Source organism: Taudactylus pleione, unplaced genomic scaffold (genome assembly GCF_031769625.1).
Source record: "Taudactylus pleione unplaced genomic scaffold, aTauple2 ptg000093l, whole genome shotgun sequence".
Taxonomy (NCBI): domain Eukaryota; kingdom Metazoa; phylum Chordata; class Amphibia; order Anura; family Myobatrachidae; genus Taudactylus; species Taudactylus pleione.
Genome location: NW_028284495.1, coordinates 38063305 through 38084515, shown reverse-complemented (window position 1 = coordinate 38084515; position 21211 = coordinate 38063305). Strand labels below are relative to the sequence as shown.

Sequence of the window (21211 nt, the reverse complement as noted above, 5' to 3'; positions counted from 1 at the left end):
GCTGGGGGCTCACAGCGCTGCAAAAGTCTTTTTTTCATTTAAACAAAACCCAAGTGGACGTGGCCACGGCCCTGTTAATAGACCACGCCCCCTCCTTTTACCCGGACCCGGCCAGCCTCTCAACGCCCCTGTGTGCGTCAATGCCTTTTCTCTCCACACAGGTGCCTGTCACTGCCTCTTCTCTCCACATGTGCATGTCACTGCCTCTTCTCTCCACACATGTGCGTGTCACTGCCTCTTCTCTCCACATGTGCGTGTCACTTCCTCCTCTATCCACATGTGTGTGTCACTGCCTCTTCTTTCCACACGTGTGTGTCACTGCCTCTTCTTTCCACACGTGTGTGTCACTGCCTCTTCTTTCCACACGTGTGTGTCACTGCCTCTTCTTTCCACACATGTGTGTCACTGCCTCTTCTTTCCACATGTGTGTGTCACCGCCTCTTTTCTCCACATGTGTGTGTCACTGCCTCTTCTTTCCACACATGTGCATGTCACTGCCCTTCTCTCCACATATGTGTGTGCGCCCAGAGGTGCCGAGAGTGGGGCGGGGCGGGTACTAATTACCCGGGCCCGGGCTGCTGAAGGGGCCCGGCGGGGGGCCTGGGTCAGCGCCACTCCCCCTCCCTCTTAAATCACAGCAGCCCAGCACACGCTGTTGTGTGCTGGGCTGCAGTGGGAGACTGCTCGCAGCCACAGCAGTCTCCTATGCCTGTGGGGGGTAGTGATCACGCTGATTGCGCCCCCCTGTGGCTTTACTCCGGGCTGGGGGCTCACAGCGCTGCAAAAGTCTTTTTTTCATTTAAACAAAACCCAAGTGGACGTGGCCACGGCCCTGTTAATAGACCACGCCCCCTCCTTTTACCCGGACCCGGCCAGCCTCTCAACGCCCCTGTGTGCGTCAATGCCTTTTCTCTCCACACAGGTGCCTGTCACTGCCTCTTCTCTCCACATGTGCATGTCACTGCCTCTTCTCTCCACACATGTGCGTGTCACTGCCTCTTCTCTCCACATGTGCGTGTCACTTCCTCCTCTATCCACATGTGTGTGTCACTGCCTCTTCTTTCCACACGTGTGTGTCACTGCCTCTTCTTTCCACACGTGTGTGTCACTGCCTCTTCTTTCCACACATGTGTGTCACTGCCTCTTCTTTCCACATGTGTGTGTCACCGCCTCTTTTCTCCACATGTGTGTGTCACTGCCTCTTCTTTCCACACATGTGCATGTCACTGCCCTTCTCTCCACATATGTGTGTGCGCCCAGAGGTGCCGAGAGTGGGGCGGGGCGGGGCGGGTACTAATTACCCGGGCCCGGGCTGCTGAAGGGGCCCGGCGGGGGGCCTGGGTCAGCGCCACTCCCCCTCCCTCTTAAATCACAGCAGCCCAGCACACGCTGTTGTGTGCTGGGCTGCAGTGGGAGACTGCTCGCAGCCACAGCAGTCTCCTATGCCTGTGGGGGGTAGTGATCACGCTGATTGCGCCCCCCTGTGGCTTTACTCCGGGCTGGGGGCTCACAGCGCTGCAAAAGTCTTTTTTTCATTTAAACAAAACTCAAGTGGACGTGGCCACGGCCCTGTTAATAGACCACGCCCCCTCCTTTTACCCGGACCCGGCCAGCCTCTCAACGCCCCTGTGTGCGTCAATGCCTTTTCTCTCCACACAGGTGCCTGTCACTGCCTCTTCTCTCCACATGTGCATGTCACTGCCTCTTCTCTCCACACATGTGCGTGTCACTGCCTCTTCTCTCCACATGTGCATGTCACTGCTGTCATCAGTATTATTATTTTAGAAATTCTAGTTACAGTGCAGTTTTAGCTAAATTTCAAATAGTGATGTCGGCAACCAATATAATGCTAGACACAACCTTTGTTATAAACGGTCCCCACCCGAGGAGTTTCACTGCACTCATGATGCCCAGCTGCCAGCCTGCTGCTGAAATAATGTGGGTGAAGTCATGATTATTTGCTACAATAGATTCAAATTGCAAATTGTGGCCTCCCAGCAGCACTGTCCTAATTCTTCACATGTTGTGGTAGAAGTAAAAGCTAAGTGCCCATATATCAGAGAAATGTAAGATGAAGCATTTACTTATGCCTTGGAAGACTTCTTCAACATTGATGGCATTCTTTGCACTAGTTTCAACAACAATTGCTCCAATAGATTCTGCATATTCCTTGGCATCTTTCATCGGTACCTCCCTGAAAGGAATAAGAATACGGGATATAACAGTTGTCCTGCTTACATTTAGTTTATAGTCACAAAATTTCTGTTTAATTTGAAATGTTTTACCAAATACAAGATCCATTTATTGGGTACCCTGATAGATCTGTGCCTACATACTCCCAAAAATGATTACAAAAACTACCGTGTGTACATTTGTTTCCTAAAGGTGCGTACACACTAGACGACATTTTAAACGATTTTTGCCGATAACACATCGTTACAACAAATTTGTTTTATCATCCAGTGTGTACGCACTAGATCGCTCATGATGCGCGTTCCCGCAGGTCGCTAACGACATCCCCAGTCCTCTGTGCTTGCAGCTTCATCTGGGGATGTCGTTAGCGATGCCATGCAGCATGGCCCCGCTCCCCCCCCCCGCCGTCGTTCCATTGTTGCCGGCATCGGCAAGTGTGTATGCACTTGCCGATGTCGGCACCCTCGCCACGTCCGTCACTGACCAGGTCGCTGGGTACACACATCGTTTAGTGTGTACCCAGCATTAGATGGTTATTGTGCAAAACAGGATAAACGCCAAAGTTCAAAGGGATTTTTGGCCTGATTCAGAGCCGGACGCTATTTGCGGACGGTCGTTAGAAAAAAGGGGCTGGATATTTAAATTGAGCGCTCGCTCTTTGCGGTCTGTTGACGCCTCTATGTCTGAGCGAGTGTTCGAAAAATGCACTCGCTATTTTGTAAAGACGCCCCTTTGCCGTTCGCATCACACGTCATCTCCGGTATTTATTAGATTAATCGGGAACATCGAAAGGCATCTGAACTGCTCGCAGTGCTTGCGGTAGGATTTTCTTACCGCTATCACTGCGAGCAGTTCAGGCTAAAAGACAACCAAGTGACGTGGTCGATGACGCTCCTTTACTAATTATGCACTCCCATTAAACGCCCTTTTGACCGTTAGGCACGCCTGCGTTCGGATCTCCACTCCCCCGTTTTCAAGCACCTTCCCCTGTTACCACCCACAAACGGTGCATTCTGTCAATCAAATTAGCAGCCCCTCGCTGTTTTACAAGCGCACGATTTCCGATCGCAATGACTGTATTACGCATGTGCATTACGACCCATACGCATGCGCAGTTTTGCGAACATCGCTCAGAGCGAACGATCGGCCGCTTACGAGCGGCTCTGAATCAGGCCCTTTGTCTCTCAAACCATTTCTGTTTTCTCTTGTTGGAATGTAACCTTACATTCTACTAGTTGAAAATATAACGTAGGGATGGGCATATATATCTAAATATTGATAACTGCTCCGAAATCTTATGCTCCTTCCGGCCACTCTTTGGTACGATTTTGCAACAGGGTAATCAGGGTAGTTTACCTTTGCCCTCGTTCTAGGACATCTGCTCTGATATGCAGCTGTCTCTGTGAAGTGTAACCGCTAAACTTTTGTCGCTAATAGTAGCAGCGAGACTTACACTGCCTGGTAACGTCCCAGTAGTGTTTGCACTCCAGACCCTCTTCCAATAGGTAGGAGTTGATAACAACATCTGAAAGTGCCATTTGCTACCGAAGTCAAGCTCCAAAAACCTTATTTTTTGCAGCTTCATAAACCCATCCACACCATCAGGGCCGGCTCTAGGGGTGTTCGACCAGTGCGGTCGCACAGGGGCGCCACCCGTAGAGGGTAGCACCCCTCCCTAGCATCCCGATTTCAGCGGGACAGTACTGTCCCGCTGTTCCACTCACGGGCCGAAGTGGCCAACGGGTGGTCAAATCGGGAGGCTGGGGACCCCCACCGCCGCAGCTGTGCGGCAGTGCTGGACCCCCAGAGAGTGAATGGATGCCGCGCGACGGGAGAAGGCTGGGGGAAGCCCAGCCAGTGACGGAGTGCCGGGCTTTACCCCCAGCCTGACGATATTTGGAGGCGTGCTATGCGGGCACGCCTCCAAATAACGTCACACAGAGGGCGTGACCTATGGTAATTAGGCCACGCCCCCAAATTCGGTTAGGGCACTCTCTCAAGAGCCGGCACTGGGTGCTCAATACCCTGGAGCCGGCCCTGCACACCATCCCCATACACATCTGCGATATCTACTGCCTTACTACTTTAATAAATAGAGATGTTACTTAGAATTACAACTTTGATAAACAGGACCCTAAAATACAATCATCTGTGATGCAGGTAGTTTGTATTGAAAGTTTGCTTTGCAAATGTGAGGCTGCACCTTACCCCTCCATTACTTAGTATGTTGAACAAACTGCTCAAACACCCCCTTCCCCCTGTACCAGCTGACCCAGCATCTCCTACAAAAATTAATTATTTGAAAGCCTGCACACTGTGCACACACAGTCTTGGCCTGCCATCTTAAAGCCTGCATCTTACCGGAGTTTGAACTGGATTCGGACTTTTGCCTAATTTCTAACTTCAAATTAAACAATTTCTGAAGCACTGCAGCTCAGGAATGCTACTACCCCACCCTTAATTCAACTCCCCTGAGACTGGGTTCGGGGGCAGTCTCATGCTGCAGCAGGGTTGGTCACTTTTAGCTCCCTCCTTCCGGGAGAGAGCTGTCGGGCTTCATCAGCGGGGGGCGTGGCCGGGTAAATGATGCAAAAATGGGGGCGGGGCGTGGGCTTGACAGCACGCTCTCGTCATCGCGGTCTCGTCCCCTCTTCACAATGCAGAGAATAATGGCATTGTGAAGCAGGGGGCGGAGCCACAATGACGCGATTCAGCGCGAATCGCATCACCGGCCCCTCCGCAGCCCGGGTTTATATGGTAATTGCGGGGGGGGGGCAGACGGGTCACCAGGGACGGAGAGGCTTGCCTGCCTTTCTGGGTTGCCAGGAGTGGCACCCGATTTTTGGGAGGCTCCCGGCCGAATCGGGAGGGTAGGCAAGTATGTGCTGCAGCCTATTTACGTTTAACAACTGTTGGATGCGACAAGACCGCACACTCGTGCGAGGGAGAGGCAAGGCTCAGGTTGAGTCACGCGGCTTATTGCAGTTTACTCCAATATTTTTAACTTTACCATAGCATTATAGTGCTGTCACCATTGGTTTAATTCTGTATTTTATGAATTTTTATTCAGATTCTATTTATTCTATTTTATTACTATTTTTTTCTTCTCTCTGTCTGGATGTTATACCTAGCTAATTGCACACCCTGCCAGATGCAGTGTGCCCCAGATGGCTGCCTCGGATGGTACTTTCTTGGGATATATTTATTCAGTGCGTATCATATTACACGTTTCAGTCACCTGTATGTCACCTGTATGTCTAAAGGTGGGTACACACCTGACAGATATATCTGCAGATGATGGTTGTTCATGCACACTGAACGGCCATCATCTGTGTCTTGCTGCGGGTCCCGGCGACCAGGGGGCGTGTCCCGGCAGGCGGGGGACGTGTCCCGCCCCTTTCTTGTGACTGCCGCTGTGTTTGTATGGGCGGTTGCAGACCGCCCGTACACACCTTCCGATGGACAGATATGTCTGCAGACTTATCTGTACATCGGCTGTGCAGCACAGCCAATGCGATATGTCGGTGAACGCCGACGTTCACCGACATATCGCGGGTACACACTGCACGGTGGGCTGCAGATACATTGGCCGATCTATTGATCGGCCAATTTATCTGTCAGTGTGTACCCAGCTTTAGTTACTTATATGGCTTATCTCACACATTGTAATGTTTGTAGTGTGCCCAAGATGGCTGCCTTAACTGGTACGCCATGGGTGGGATAAAATATACTTGGAACTGATGGTCATGTAAGGGCTCTGCTTCTACCTTTAAGACGCTGCTACATTCCCATTTTGTGTGATCTCTAGGCATTGCCTATGTACATTGCCAAAATGTCTGCCTCGTCTGGTACTTTTCGTGGGTGGGTTTTGTAACCTGTGGAATTTATTACCCAAAATGGCTGCACCAACCCTGCATTATGTTAATTGTCCCTGTTATGTTCTCTATGTTCATTGTTTTTCGGTTTGTTTTCTACTTGCTGTAATACTAAACCTCTGTGCTATGCCTTGATGCTTGTAAAACGACTTTGAGCCCTGCTGGAGAAAAGCGTATATAAATAAAATTATTATTATTATAGTTTGGCGTTGATCTGTACTGCCATTTTCAGTTACTACACATAAGTAGTAAAGTGATTTTACGGGTAACATGAAGAACACATCACATATTGGTATATATGGTTACAACAAGTAACCTAATGCGTTACTAAAGTCTCATATAGCTATACTAAAATCAAATAATTGAGCAATGGCGAGGTTGTTTCAGTAAAACTTATAGATGACAGGATAAGATAATAGATAGCCTTATATTTACTGATAAGTATTTGAAGGTGCAACAGACTTTAGGCCCCCCATACATCAGCAATCGATTGTGGCAATTCTGCAATTTGCAGATAATTGTATAAATATATCTGCAATGTATGGGCTTCACAGATTGCAGATTGCAACCAAAAAGTGATTGGAATTGTTAAATCAGTTTGTCCAACATGTTGGATTTCACAGATGGATTGGGGCTGTAGATAGCTAGTCTATGGAGATAATCAGCATATTTGCAGACCGTTACTAGTAAAATGATGGGCCTTTCAAGATTGTCAGATCTGTGCTTGCTGACAATGATCTGCAAATCACTGAAAAAGATCTGTAGTGTATGGGTGTAGATTGCTAGATTGGGAAATACTAAAATCGGGCAACAAATCTTCAAATTGTTCAATTGTGGTTTTCAGATTGCTGATGTATGGGGGCCTTAACCTATTCTGTTTTGGTCTATCAGGTGAATCTTGATTGACTTGGGAGAACAAATCAGCATATTTTAGTACTTGAAAAATAGTGTATCCTAGAATTCACAGACAATAGGGGGTATATTTACTAAAGTGTGGCTTAATAGAAGTGGAGTTGTTGCCCATAGCCACCATTCACATTCTACTTATCATTTATCTAGTACCTTCTAGAAGATAATAGGTAGATGCTGGTTGCCATGGGCAACATTTTCACTTCTATAACCCACACTTTAGTAAATATGGGGTCTATTTACTAAAGGCCCCCATACATCAGCAATCTGAAAACCACAATTGAACAATTTGAAGATTTATTGCCCGATGTTAGGATTTCCCAATCGAGCAATCTGCGCCCATACACTACAGATCTTTTTCAGTGATTTGCAGATCGATTGCAGCAAACACAGATCTGGCAATCTTGAAAGGCCCATCATTTTGCTAGAAACAGTCAGCAAATCTGCTGATAATGTTCATACACTAGCAATCTACAGCTCCAATTGATCTGTTAAATCCAACATGTTGGATAATCTGATTAAACAATTCCAATCACTTTTTGGTTGCAATCTGCGATCTCTGAAGCCCATACATTGCAGATTTTTATACACAATCGATTGCAAATTGCACGATTGCTGCAATCCATCTCTGATGTATGGGGGCCTTAAGCCTTGGATGGAGATAAAGTATCAACCAACCAGCTCCTAGCTGTCATTTTCAAACAGCCTCTGACATGGTAGTTAGGAGCTGATTGGCTGGTACTTTATCTCCGTTCACTTTATCTTCATCCATGGCTTATTAAATAGACCCTATACACCGAAGGGAGAAATATACTGCTTTTTACTTAGGCACAAATTTAATCAGTGAACAATATGTGGTAACGATATAGAATTATCACACATTTATCAGATATCATTGTTTGATGAGAACCTAGGTTGGGTATTAGCATTAAGGGTACTGAACATTAACTTATTTTGTTTATCATGCACTTGGAGCAATTACACTCATTTACAACTAAAGCTGGGTACACACTAGGTCAAACGTCCGACCCGCCGACCTGACGATTGGTAAGTGTATACACACTTGCCGGTCATCTGCCTAATGTGCTGGGCTTGATGGCTCAATTGGGATGGCATTTAAGTTGCCCGCCCAGTTGAGCTGTCAGTCACCGCCGGGTTCCTGCAGCATGTGTTCATGTGTTCAGGCAATTGGCGTGTCGCCCGTACACACCAGCAGATGACAGATATATCTGAACAGCAGATCGGATATGTCTGTAAACGATGTAGCTCACAGACATATCCGCTGTACACACCCAGCGATGCACTATAGATATATCTCCTGTTCAATGGAACGGGCAATATATCAGTGTGTGTACCCAGCTTAAGACAAAGGGCCTGATTCAGACCCACTCGCGAGCCGCTGTCCGCTCGCAAGTGGGTCGATGGTGTGCACTGCGCATGCGCACGATGGAGGGAGCTCCGTCGTACGCATGCGCGAGACGCGACGAGCGAAGGACTTTCCTTCGCTCGTTGTGTCTGATCAAAGGGGGCGTGCTGTCGATGTTGATTGACAGCACGCCCCCTTTGGTGGGCGTGCCTCCCAGACGGAGGCGTTCCCAAGGGAACGCCTACCGTCAGAAGCCGGCCCCACTGACATCACTAGTGATGTCAGTGGGAGTGATTTTGGCTCTGATAGAGCCAAAATCACTCCTGGCCTTGCGGTTGAGAAACTCAACCGCAGGCTTCTGCTCGCACTGGCGATGGTCAAGACCATCGCGACCATCATCCTGCATGCTCGTATATGCTGTGGGTGGTGACCCACAGCTATACGAGCGTCCAGGAGGACGCTCCATATTTATGGAGGTGGGCCCTGATTTAGAGCGAGCGCTCTGGTCAGAGCGTCCGGCTCTGAATCAGGGCCAAAGCTCTCTTCTTACTAATGTTTTTTTACATTTTACCTGTAAAAAAAATAACAGTAACAGCAGAACATTCCCCAAAGGGCTAATCCAAAAAGCGATTAGGCTTTTCAGTGGTCAGTCTGATAGGGATAAACATTTTACATATGGAAACGTTTTGTCTACTATGGATATCCAAAATAGTTAATACATATGACTAGGGGCGTTTCTAGAGAGGAGGGGGCCCATGTGCAGTCACCGTCACGGGCCCCCTCCTCTCAGTCCGGCGGCTGCGCAGCCATCGCCGCACTTATAGACTCTGGGCACTAGAGTGTGTCCAGAATCTATAGCGCATGTGCAGGTCACCGGGAAAATGGCCGAATATGGCCATTTTTCCTCTACTGTGCATGCGCAAACGATGGGAAAATGGCCACGATGGCCATTTTCCAGCCAATTTTACAGCGCAGACACCGGCGCTGACGTGGGACTCCAGAGAGGTAAGTATACTATGGGTGCAGCAGGGTGTGCGGTGTGGGCCCCCACTGGACCCAGGAGCCCGTATGCACACCCTGCACCCATTATAAATATGCCCCTGCATATGACCCTTTTGGAATGACAGTATTGCAATCAGGATGATTGTCCCAATATGCAAAGTGCTTGGGAGGTGTTGTTCTGCCACACACTGTGGAGACAGGTCACTTGGCTACACTCATCTATGACATGGCCACAGCGCCAGTCCTGATGGCCAGACCTCTAATGTTGAGAGATACGGTTAATAAGACATGTTTTCATGGGATGTAGTTGGAATCCTGGCGCACACAATGCCGGCGGTCAGAATCCCGGCACTGGAATCCCGACAGCATTCAGAAACCAGGCTCCAGAATCCTGACAGTGAGCATTAGGGTTAGGAGGGAGGCTTAGGTTTAGAGTTAGGGATAAACCTCGCAGCTAATTGCATATACCAGTGGGTCTCAAACTCGGTCCTCAGGACCCCATAAAGGTCATGCTTTTCAGGTCACCCAACAGATGCACAGGTGTATTCATTACTCACTAAAGCATTTTAAAAGATCCACAGGTGGAGCTAATAAGACCTGGAAAACATGCAGTGTTTGAGGTCCTGAGGACCGAGTTTGAGAACCTGTGGCATATACCATCTGCACGGAAGTTTTACAGTTTTTATCTTTATTTTATTTTATTTTGGGAGGTCACAGTTACAATGAACACACAGGGATGTTCTTATAACATTTTAGTTGCCTTAAGATATCATCCATTAGTGTGACTATCACATGCTATATTAACTAGTCATATGATTTGTATTGTAAACGGCATAAATTCAAACCCATGTAATATTTTAACATTTTGTTAATAATGTTTTGGGTGGTTATACAAGTTACTTTGGCGTGACTTTTGAAGGATTATTATTTGTTTGGACATCATCTGCTCCTGAGTACTATGGGCTGTATTTTACATGGACATGCACATTTGTGATTTGTTACCATTTCCATTTGTTGCACAACTGTATACATATTGATTTACTTCATTTTGTGTTGTTACATTTTTAACAATTTAAAAAATGTGGCGAACGTAAATTAGTCAACGCAGCTTTATTCAGAATTAGTAAAATATCTCCAAGTAAATCTACATCATAGTTTTTATTTATTTATTTTTTTCAGATTTTTTTTCAGAAATTATTTGTTTTCCAGCTGCCTATAATAAAGGTTCTGATACTTTGTAGTATGGAATGAGAAATTGTCAGATCTTTTCATGCTCATGATCACTTATTTTAAGCCCTACTTTGCATTACAATAAACACATATAGATGTATAGAGGTGTAGTGCTCGAGAAAATGACACTTAAATACTATGCAGAATAATTCACTACTAGGCATTGCTTAAGCACATAATTACTACGAAATTATACCTAGTACCTGCATAGGTTTTAGCAAAAACAGAAAGGTTTCAGGATTGCATTGCCATTCTGTTACTTTACTCCTAGAAATACTAGTTTCATAGTAGTAAATGTGTATTATGAAAGGTATCCTGTGAAATGTGTGGATTCTCTTTTAATGATATATTGCAGAAAATAATGAATGCTAAATATTGAAAAAGGATTGTCCCTATCCCCACACAATTCCACTCCCCTAAAATGACTTTTGAGACAATTGTCCCGAATGAAAATCAGGTACAGCTGAGAAGTATGCAATTCCGATTCATAGTTTTTGTACTATTTAAGACTCAAATTAAATCCTTATAAAATTTAAAAAAATGTGAAGATTTAGGGCCCTGTTTATCAATATTATTTTTACTAAAAAAATGTGAAAAAGGGTGTTTTCACACCCTTTTCACATTATTTTAGTATCACATAAATGTATTAAAGGGCAATTGGAGTAGTTTTCGTGCAAATCTACTCTAATCCCTTCAATTCGCATATTTTTAGTATGCAGATCGCATTTCCCATACTTGTGATGGGAAACTACGAACTACCTGGCCTCTGCGATCAACTTTGTGGTCTAAATAGACCGCAAGCTGATTAATAAAAAAAGAAAACCCAAAAAATGTTGCTGTATCCAGGGGCTGTTGATCGATGTTCTGGTGAGGTCCTCTGGGGCTGCAGTCAGCTGGTCTCCAGGCTCCTGACCCAGTCAGCTGCTCTATGCCGGTATCTCAGTTTGCAGCATCCCAGAGGACCTCACCGGAGCAGCGATCACCGGGCAAGTAAGTGTAAGCTGAAAAGGGAAGGTGGGATCGCGGAAAACGGGGAAGGGCAAATAGGGGTGATCTCAGTTGGGGGAGGGTTGGTGAGTCGGCGGCGCATGCTTGGACATCTCACTGAATTGTTTGCAAACAATACAGTGAGAAATGTGCGGAGGGGATCCCCAGGGATAGAGCTTTATTGCAAGCTCTGTCCCTGCAAGGGATTTTTTGATGCATTCCTATGATATTTCCTAAATTCACAATGCGAATTTAGGTGAAAATCTGAAACGCGGATTGTAGTAAATAGGGGCCATAGTATACGTTTAGGTTAACCGAGTTTAACATCATAGAAGTTGGTGGCAGCTTAACTAACTTTCCAGAGGTGAATTGTAGTTAATTTGCATTAAGTCACGTAGAGTTCTGTGGGGAAAGTGACAGGCATATTAAGGATTTGTTACATTAGCGACTTTGCTTCCAAAATACAGGTGTGTGTCTGGGTTTATATCAACACAAATATAATATTATTATATTCCAAAGGCTGCAATTCATAAAACATTTATCACATAAAAAAAAAAACATTCATGACTACAGTCAAATACATTCAAAACATCACATAAACAGAAACAATCACCTTTCATACAGTATGACATTATAATTAAGTTGTCAGTCTGCAATTAAAAATAAGTAGCTGAAATGTATCTAATAAAAGAACACAATAATCCAGCAGGTTACTCAAATCAAGCTGCAATCTGCTGAAGTATAGAAGTGAATGTCTGGCATGAAAGTTCATCAGTAATAGTTTGCAGAATAAATAACACAGGGGAACATTAGTGGAGCAATTCCTGGCTTGTTAAAGCACTATTGTATTTAGCCTCCTGTTTGGTCCCCTGAGGGAGCACACGTGGCCAGTGTTAATGTCCCCGGATCCAGTACACTGTGTACAAAGGGCCTGATTCAGTGCCGGACGCAATTAGCGCTCGCTCGTCCAGAAAATAGGGGTGGCTATTCAAATCAACCGTTCGCTCTTTGCGGTCTGTTCACGCCTCTAGGTCTGAACGAGCGAACAAAACGTGCGGTCGTTTTTTTAAAAAATACCCCCCTGGCCGCTCGCATCCTACGTCATGTCCGCTATTTATTTGATTAATCGAGTACATCGACCAAGGTATGAACTGCTCGCTATTCTTGGGGTTGGTTTTTGCTACCACAATTTTGCGAGCAGTTCTGGCTATAAAATAACCCAGTGACGTGGTCAATGACGCTGCTGTTTTAATTATGCACACCCATAAAACGCCCGTTCTGACCTTTAAGCATGCCTGCGTTCGGATCTCCACTCCCCGTTTTCAAGCACCTTCCCCCGTTACCACCCACATACGCCTACTCCTGTCACTCAAATTATCAGGCATTCGCTATTTTGCGAGCACATGAATTTCGACCGCACTGACTGGTTCGCGCATGTGTATAACGATCCGTACGCATGCGCAGTTGGGCAAACATCGCTCGGAGCAAACGAGAGGCCGCTTACGAGCGGCTCTGAATCAGGCCCAAAGTTGTCAAAATTCACTAATCCTTCAAATCAGTGCACTTACCCAGACTCCTTATTTAGGTAATAGAGCAGACACTAGAGTCAGTGGAGGTATTAAATAGCAAATTATATATATTTCTTTCATATAAGTGTAGATACACACTTATTATATTTGTCTTTGGATTTAAGGGTGTTAGCAGGACACCCTTTGTTATCAACTGCTGATCTACCCGGGTTAGCACCTCTACATAAGCGCACTGGAATTTTGCTTTTGAACTTCCAAACACATAACCGAGAGGTCGGTCGCCTTTCTGTCACCTACCCTACCCAGAACCACCATTTCACCTCAAGATTGACAAACTGACTGCTGCCCTGTCCTGAAAGCAGAGCCAAGATAAACTACAATTTAATATTCAACTCCCCACTCTCATGTGTTTCTATGGATGTCATGGTCCATTCTGCATATAGCATTTAGTTGACCCAAGTTCATTTTGAATGAGTGCCTACAATAAGTAATAACACAGTGCATCAGCTGAAAAGAGCAAAGCGTGGGCCTCTTCTAAGTATGCATGGTATGACACATGGGTCACTCAGAAGAGCCCTCTGATCTCCTCTTTAATGTGAATGGTGGTGTGGGGGCCTCGTAGTGGTCATCAGCCACCCTCACTTGTGGCAACATGGTGGCCTCACACCCTACATCTCTGGTAGTTCCACCACTTACTACAATGTACAGCAACTGTATCTTCCTGAAAGGACCATTATATAAGGAAGTCCCTAACCTTTACAGATAAAAAACAATCTTATTTGTGTCATCTTCGTGGCCTCCATTAGGCTATTGCCTACTAATGAACAAGTCAGTTGTTTTATACATTTTGTTTATTGTTTAAAATGTTATCTGTCCTAGCGGGTTGGGTATGAAATCCCAGCTGTCGAAATGCCGCTGGTCAGAATACCATAGGAACGAACCATAAGTGTTTTCCTAATCCCTACCCTAACCTTCGTTCCCCGGTGCCTAACAATAATCTCCCCCCCTAGTGCCTAAGCCTAACCTCCCCCTCCTCGCACCCTAATCCTAACACTCCCCGGTGCCTAACCCTCCCCCTAGTGCCTAACCCTAACACCGCACCCTAACCTCCCCCTAGCACTCCGATACTTACCTTCGGGATGCTGACGGTCGGGATACTGGTGCCGGGATCCCGAACTGTCGGGATTTCGGTGCTGGTATTTAGATCGTCTGTATCCCGCACGCTTCGATGCCAACTACATCGCGTCCTACCAATATACATTTATTATAGCAGGATAAAATACTATTTTGTTTGTATTAACATGTAGTAAAACTGTAAACTGATCACCTCGGACTTTAAGATATTTTAAATTTTTCAGGTGAATTTATTTCCATTTTGTATGGTCCAGCAGTGAAATATACAATAAGACTCCTACAGAAAGGACTTTCCTAAGTATACTAAACCTATTTAAAAGTAAAGACTAATCTTTGTATCAAATCACTCATATTTAAGTATTAGGCCCACAGAGCTAATTCTGGTAACCAGCACACAAAACAGAGGCCAATTTGGTGATCAATTGAGGACCCATCTGGGGACTTATGTGTAATACAGATGGCAACTAGCTGACAACTGGAATTGTATAGAAATAACTGTAGAGATTAGATGAGGTGCACTTAATGCGCTCCGCAGAACACCTTAATTTTGCACCAGGATATATAGTTGGTTCATACAGTGCACTTCAGGGTGCCCGTCTGTCCAAGTAGCAGTGTCCCTTATGCAATGCCACATGTAGCAGTACCCCTTATGCAATGTCCCCAATAGTAGTGCCCTTATGCAATGCCTCCAGTAGTAGTCCCCCCTGTTGTAGTGCCCCTTATGCTGTGCCCCCAGTAGTGCCCCTTATACAGTGGCCCCAGTAATGCCCCTTATACAATGCCCCCTATAGTGCCCCTTATGCAGTTCCCCAGTAGTAGTGCCCCTTATACAGTGCCCCTAGTAGTAGTGCCCCTTACACATAAAACACACAGAACAGAAAACTATACTTACCCGAAACCTCGCTCCTGTACCCGACACCATCCGTTCCTCCCACTCGGCACTATGGGAGAGACGTCATGTCTTTCCCTTCACCCACTGCAGGAGCCGGAAGGCAGAGCTCTTGAGTGAGCTCCAGCCCGGCGCCGGTCCAGGATGCAGCAGCCAATAAGAATCTGTCTGACTCTTATTGGCTGCTAAAACAAACACACCGACGCCGAGTAGTACACTCACTGTCAGTGTAGTGCCACGGACAGCACTGACCTATACAGCGCCCGGGGAACAACACCACCACCCCATCCCCACCCATCCCTACCGCTGCCGGGTCAGACAGAGCCCACTCGACCCCTCTAGTTGCACCACTGAACAGCATATCACATATGGCAGTTGTGTATATACATTTGTTATTACATTGCTAAAAGTATTCCACATCTTTCCTAAAGTGTAACATTGATCCTTTTAAAAATGCAGAACAATAATTTTACCCCACAAAATGGAAACTTGATTTTTTATTACTCCACAAAACAGTACGCGCACTCCACAGTTCAGTAGGAACACCTTGCCAATGCCTTCCCCCTAGCCTGTGTAACCTGTGGCTCTTCTGCTACCATGGTACATAAAAGTATGTGATTTGGAGGTAATCTAAGTGCTATTTGCAACAAACAGTGGATCCAAAGCCACTTTTGCACTGTGGAGCAGCCGATTTGCACTCTGTAAATTACCTCCATTCATGCTAAATTAATTATTACACAGAGTCAGAAATACAGATAGCATAACGCAGATACTGTAACAGTATTCAGCATGGGCTGGTTTAGGCTGGCTATGGGGGTGATAGTGGAAAGCTGCGCTACTTAGTAATAGTGGATTCCCAGCATAAGCTGCTAAATCTCTGTGGGCCTGATTCAGCAAGGAACGTAGTTGCTTATACGCACGCAATTGGTCAAATGTTGTGTACTGCGCATGCTATGCATCGTAGTGCACGTGTGCGAACTAGCCACTGCGCTCGGGACTGCGATCGCAGAGTATACGCAGACCCATGGCAGAGTGATTGATAGGAAGTGCTGTTTGTGGGAGGTGACGGGGGTGGTCGGGCGAATGCAAGCGTGCCATTACGTTTCAACGCCATTGCATGGGTGTGCATAAATTAGCCACTGCGAAACCAGACGCCGCCTGGGGACTCATAACGTGCGCCGAAGTCAGCAATTCCTGAATAAGGTCTGAGCTTCATTAACTGTGCGTAAGGGTCCGATGTTACTGACTGTTTGTCTATGTTGGCCAAATATACAGATGTAATGGGAAGTGGACGTCCTTATGTCAGGCTGTGATCGCAATGCGAATGCAAACATTTACATAGCACCGCTGATTTTAGCAACTGCATTGCGTGCGTATAAGCAGAATAGCGATCCGTAGTGAATCAGGCCCTGTATCTGCATCAGAGACTCTCAGCCCTCACTGCAGCACATACCTGGGCAAACATGCATAGCTCATCTCACCTGTTTATCTAACAACCAAACAAGATCCAGCCAAAGAGCAGGCCATCTGGTGATGACCTATGACAGGAAGGTTCCCACAGTGTAAAATGTTTTAAGATCCATAGAAAATAATTAAGTAAAATAAAGCCTTATAAGCAGGGCCGTTATAAGAGAGGAGGGGGACTGTGTGCACTCCTCATGCGGGGCCCCCTCCTCTCTCTCTGGTGGCTGGCAGCCGACTGACGCGGCTGGTCAGCCACCGGAGCATTAGTAGACTCCGGGCATAGAGTGTGCCCGGCGTCTACTGCGAATGCGCAGAACGCCGGGAAAATGGCCACGGCGCCCATTTTCCGGCATTCTATGCATGCGCAGTAGACTCCGGGCACACTCTAGTGCCCGGAGTCTACTGCGCATGTGCAGAACACCGAAAAATTGGCCGCGGCGGCCATTTTTCCGGTGTTCTGAGCAGCAGTGACACCCGACGCGGGACCTCGGACAGGTAAGTTTAAAAAAATTATGGGTGCAGTGTGTGCGGTGCGGGGCCCCCCTGGACCCGGGGGCCCGTGTTCCCTGCACACACTGCACCCATTATAGATACACCACTGCTTATAAGCCTGTAGCCCTACAAGCTACCTGTGCAGGTGGTGCTATGCCAGCTCGTTATCATGGAACTCTTTCACAATAGGACTTTTCAAACTAGTGGACAAGGATTGTACAGTGACTACATAAGAGACCCCTTAAATGGACAATATCATCGCAGACTTTACTACCTGATGTCCGAGAGATCACATTTGTTTCCAGCAATAGCCATAACAATGTTCTCTGGGCCATGTTCCTTCAGTTCCTTCACCCATTTCTTCAGTGTATGGAACGAGTCCTATATACAGTAAATAAGATCAGCCATTTAGTTCCCTGTTCTCTAATAAACACAAACTATACAGAGTATTAATTGAGAACGAAATTAAAGCACTAATTAAAAAACTTCAATATAGTTATCTTTGCGCAGAAGAAATAATGACAGTGAAGTGGAAATGTAAATAGAAGTTTCATATAACATCAAACAACAATACATGAAAGAAGCCCATAAACAATAATGAATATATCATTATAGATAAAAATAACACATATGAAATTGATGCATGTTCAAGTAAATTCCAGATAATCAGCTGCCCGTAAAACAGTCTTTACACAGGTGAACTAATGATCAAATAACAATTTCTATGAAGCTGAATAATGGGATTATCTTAAATAAATGTTCCAATGATGTAAGCGATACTTACAGCAGTTTGCTATGCTGCTATGAAATCAGTATGATATACCACCGGCTGGTGGAAGCCCGGCAGGGGTGAAGATCCTGAAGCTAAAAAAGGTAAGTACAACTAATCTTATTCTGCCCCTTAACCCTAACCCTCCTTTAGGGGTACCTAACCCTAACCTCCCCCCAAGTGCCTAAACCTAACCCCCCTTCCCCGCAGCCTAACCCTAACCGATCCCGGGGGGCTGCCTTACCCTAAGTCCCCCCCGGGAGCCCCTAACCTAACCCTCTTCCCCCGCAGCTGTCCACATCCGGCGCCTGGCTTACCTTCGATCGGTATGCCGGGTGTCGGGCTCCCGGCGTAGGTCTAATGACAGACGTCAGGATTTCGACACCAGTCATTAGTACCTTGCCGGGATTAGACAGTCGGGAAGCTGGCGGTCGGCATTGCAAACGTCGGCTTCCTGACTGCATCCCGCTGCGATGCATGTCTTCCAGGAACAGTAGCAGCACAGGTATCTACTACAGAATATTAAACTAACCAAATAATAGTTATTATATATTGTAGTTATTATTGCATATTTAAAGTAACGAAGGGATGCATGCCCCAAGCGATTATTTCACAAGGCAAATAGTTCCTGGCGCTAATATAGAATATAAATGATAATTTGTAAAAATATATATTGCAGGTTGAAATAACTCTCATGGTTAAATGTTGTAAAAATAAATTGCAGTACAGCGCATGGTTTGTATACCGCTGCTTAATCAAAATAGTAGTAACAAATAGTAACATCAACGGTAAAAAGCATGAGTGCTAGAGTGTAGATGGTATTCATAAAATAGCCATAAATAACATGTAACACACAGAAATAAACCAGTAAAAGCATGTATTTTTTAAAAATGGCTCCTGATAATTACCAACTAGAATATGTTTATAGTTCTTTTATGAATTGTTGGTGTGTAGCACAAAGACAATTTCAATACACCAGGCAATTGCGGGATAATAAAGCAGGTACTTTCCCTATGTTTACCCTAACTTCAGGAGGGGGGTCTATTTAAAACTTCTATTTTGGACCATGTTTGCTTAAATTACATGCGTGATAACAATCACGATTCTTGGAAAATTCCTGTGTTGTAGTCCGGTCTATGGAAAGTACTTGCGAGTTTGGCCGATGGTGTATTTATTTCAATTTGTGTTTTCACCCATGTTTTGCAGAGAGAATCATGATTTCTCACTCGAGTTTGCCTTTAGTAAATTTGCGAGTTTAGAAAAATGGACAAACACACCCAAGAATGCAATCTTGACTAAACTCAATTCCTAATAATTTTCCCCCAATGGGCTCTCCTGCTCTGGAAAGTCAGAGGTATTGCAAGACACAAATGACAGCTCAGATAAGTGAGATTTTCTTCTTTGTATGGAATTTCATTTAACATATATGATGCATGCAGCTGTGTGAAAAATGACTAATATGAAATCAATTATTTAGATAACTATTTGCTCTGATATACTATATATGATTGTTATAAAATGTGATAGCTAGGGGTAAATTTACTAAGATTCAAGATGATCCCGATTTTCAATGAGATTAATCTCACTGGAACTCGCCAAAACGTGGGTGATTTGATCAAGTTTTATCTCTCAAATTTACAGGCATTGAGGCAAATCGAGTTGGCCGATGGTGAAGCAGAATGAGATATCTCTCCTGAGTATCTCGTTTTGCAGGAGATTACTCACCCAAGATTTCAGTGTTTTCTCTCTGCAAATCTCTCCTGAGCTAGCAGCCTGCACATATCAGTGAGACATGTGCAGGCTGCTTGTGTGCTAGTCCTGTAAAAAACGGGTTAAATAACCAGCCCTTGACTTCTCAGCTTGTCCTGGTACCTAAAATTACGGGGAACAAAATTAGCTTTTTTCCACCATAATTTAGCTACCAGCACCAGGCTGCAGGGTCAGTCCTGGTCTTAAATATAGGGGAAAAAAATTGCGTTAATACTAATTAACACTTTATTACCCCGTACCCACCGCTCCAGGGGTGCGGGGAAGAGCCTCGGGCTTCAGACCAAGCCTGGGGTTTCAGGAGAGGGGGTACCCCTTTTTTAGGGGGTCTCCATCTCCCCTGAGATCCCCAGCTTGGCCTGAGCGGCTTGGGGTGATAATGCTATGGCCCTGGAGAACCAGTAATAGGGTCTCTGGGCTGTGGCATTACTCCCCGGTCGTTTTGGGTCCGGTGCTGGTTTTAAATATAGGGGGACCCCTACGCAATTTTCCCCCCCTATATTTAAAACCAGGACTGGCCCTGCAGCCTGGTGCTGGTACCTAAATTACGGTGGAACCCTACTCGTTTTGTTCCCCATAATTTTAGGTACAAGGACAGGCTGACAAGTCAAGGGCTGGTTATGCTTTTGGGGGGGGACCTCACGTAATTTTTTTTTAAATAATTTAACCCGTTTTTAACTAATTAAAGGCAGAAGCATACACAAATCACAATGATTTGTGTATGTTTCAGGCTAACTCGCAGCTCAGGAGGTGGAGAGTTTGAAAAGTGATTTGGGCAGAGAGTTTGCTGTCATCTCACCCTAGCTTGTCATCCCGATTCTTGGTAAATCTGAGAGATGTATATTTTAGGTGAAAAGTACTTCCGATTTACCCGATGGTGAGTTGATTCGAATTAACTATCTCCCCCGAGTTTTACGAGTGAGAATAGAGAAATCTCAACCAATCTTGATTCTTAGCAAATTTACCCCCTAAGCTGTACAATGTGATTAGAAATCTGTGCTAAGAAGCTGGGAATCTATGGGCCTCATTTCAGAACAAACCTAAACACCAGTAGCATATTTCATTAAGTATCGCAGTGATACAAATTAAGATGCCACTGGTATTCAGCACTACTTACCTTGCCAGCGAGGTCCAGCGACACCACCCTTGCCATCGGTGTGCTCCGCTCAGCTGTTGGTAGCCTATCACTGCCAGCGATGGGCTTCTATGTCATGCGCATGTGCATGACAGTTTCACCCGGTGGGGACCCGCCATTGTCTGGAAGGCTTTGCTGAAGCCAGAAAGACTGTTGCCGGGTCCCCACTGACGGCAACGGGGACCGTATTGCTAAAGGTGTCATGTATCATTGTTAAATGCGGCCCTATGCTATGAGGTTGGGATTCTACACAATGAGACTTGAACTTGAGAATGCACAGAATGTGGTCATTCAATATATTGATGCCAGGAGTTTATGCTATAATTCTGTGAATATGTGCAGTTTGGGGAGATCGCTTGTACAAGCCAGTGGCTGCTGGTGTAATGCTACATTGTGGGGAGGGCCTATTGCAGGAGCAATATCTCAATGCCTTAAGTTTGAATAAAGATAATATAGATTATTAAAGTGCA

General features: G+C 45.6%; 1 protein-coding gene across 1 annotated transcript in view; it reads right to left on the bottom strand.

The window, feature by feature from the left end:
* Positions 1-21211, bottom strand: part of RAB31 (RAB31, member RAS oncogene family) — a 75812-nt gene that overhangs the window by 13038 nt on the left and 41563 nt on the right. Inside the window, exons 5-6 of the mRNA XM_088469698.1 lie at positions 17345-17451; positions 2085-2194 (exon numbers count right to left, since the gene is read on the bottom strand). Coding sequence (XP_088325824.1) covers positions 2085-2194; positions 17345-17451 — 217 coding nt within the window. The remainder of the gene's footprint in view (positions 1-2084; positions 2195-17344; positions 17452-21211) is intronic.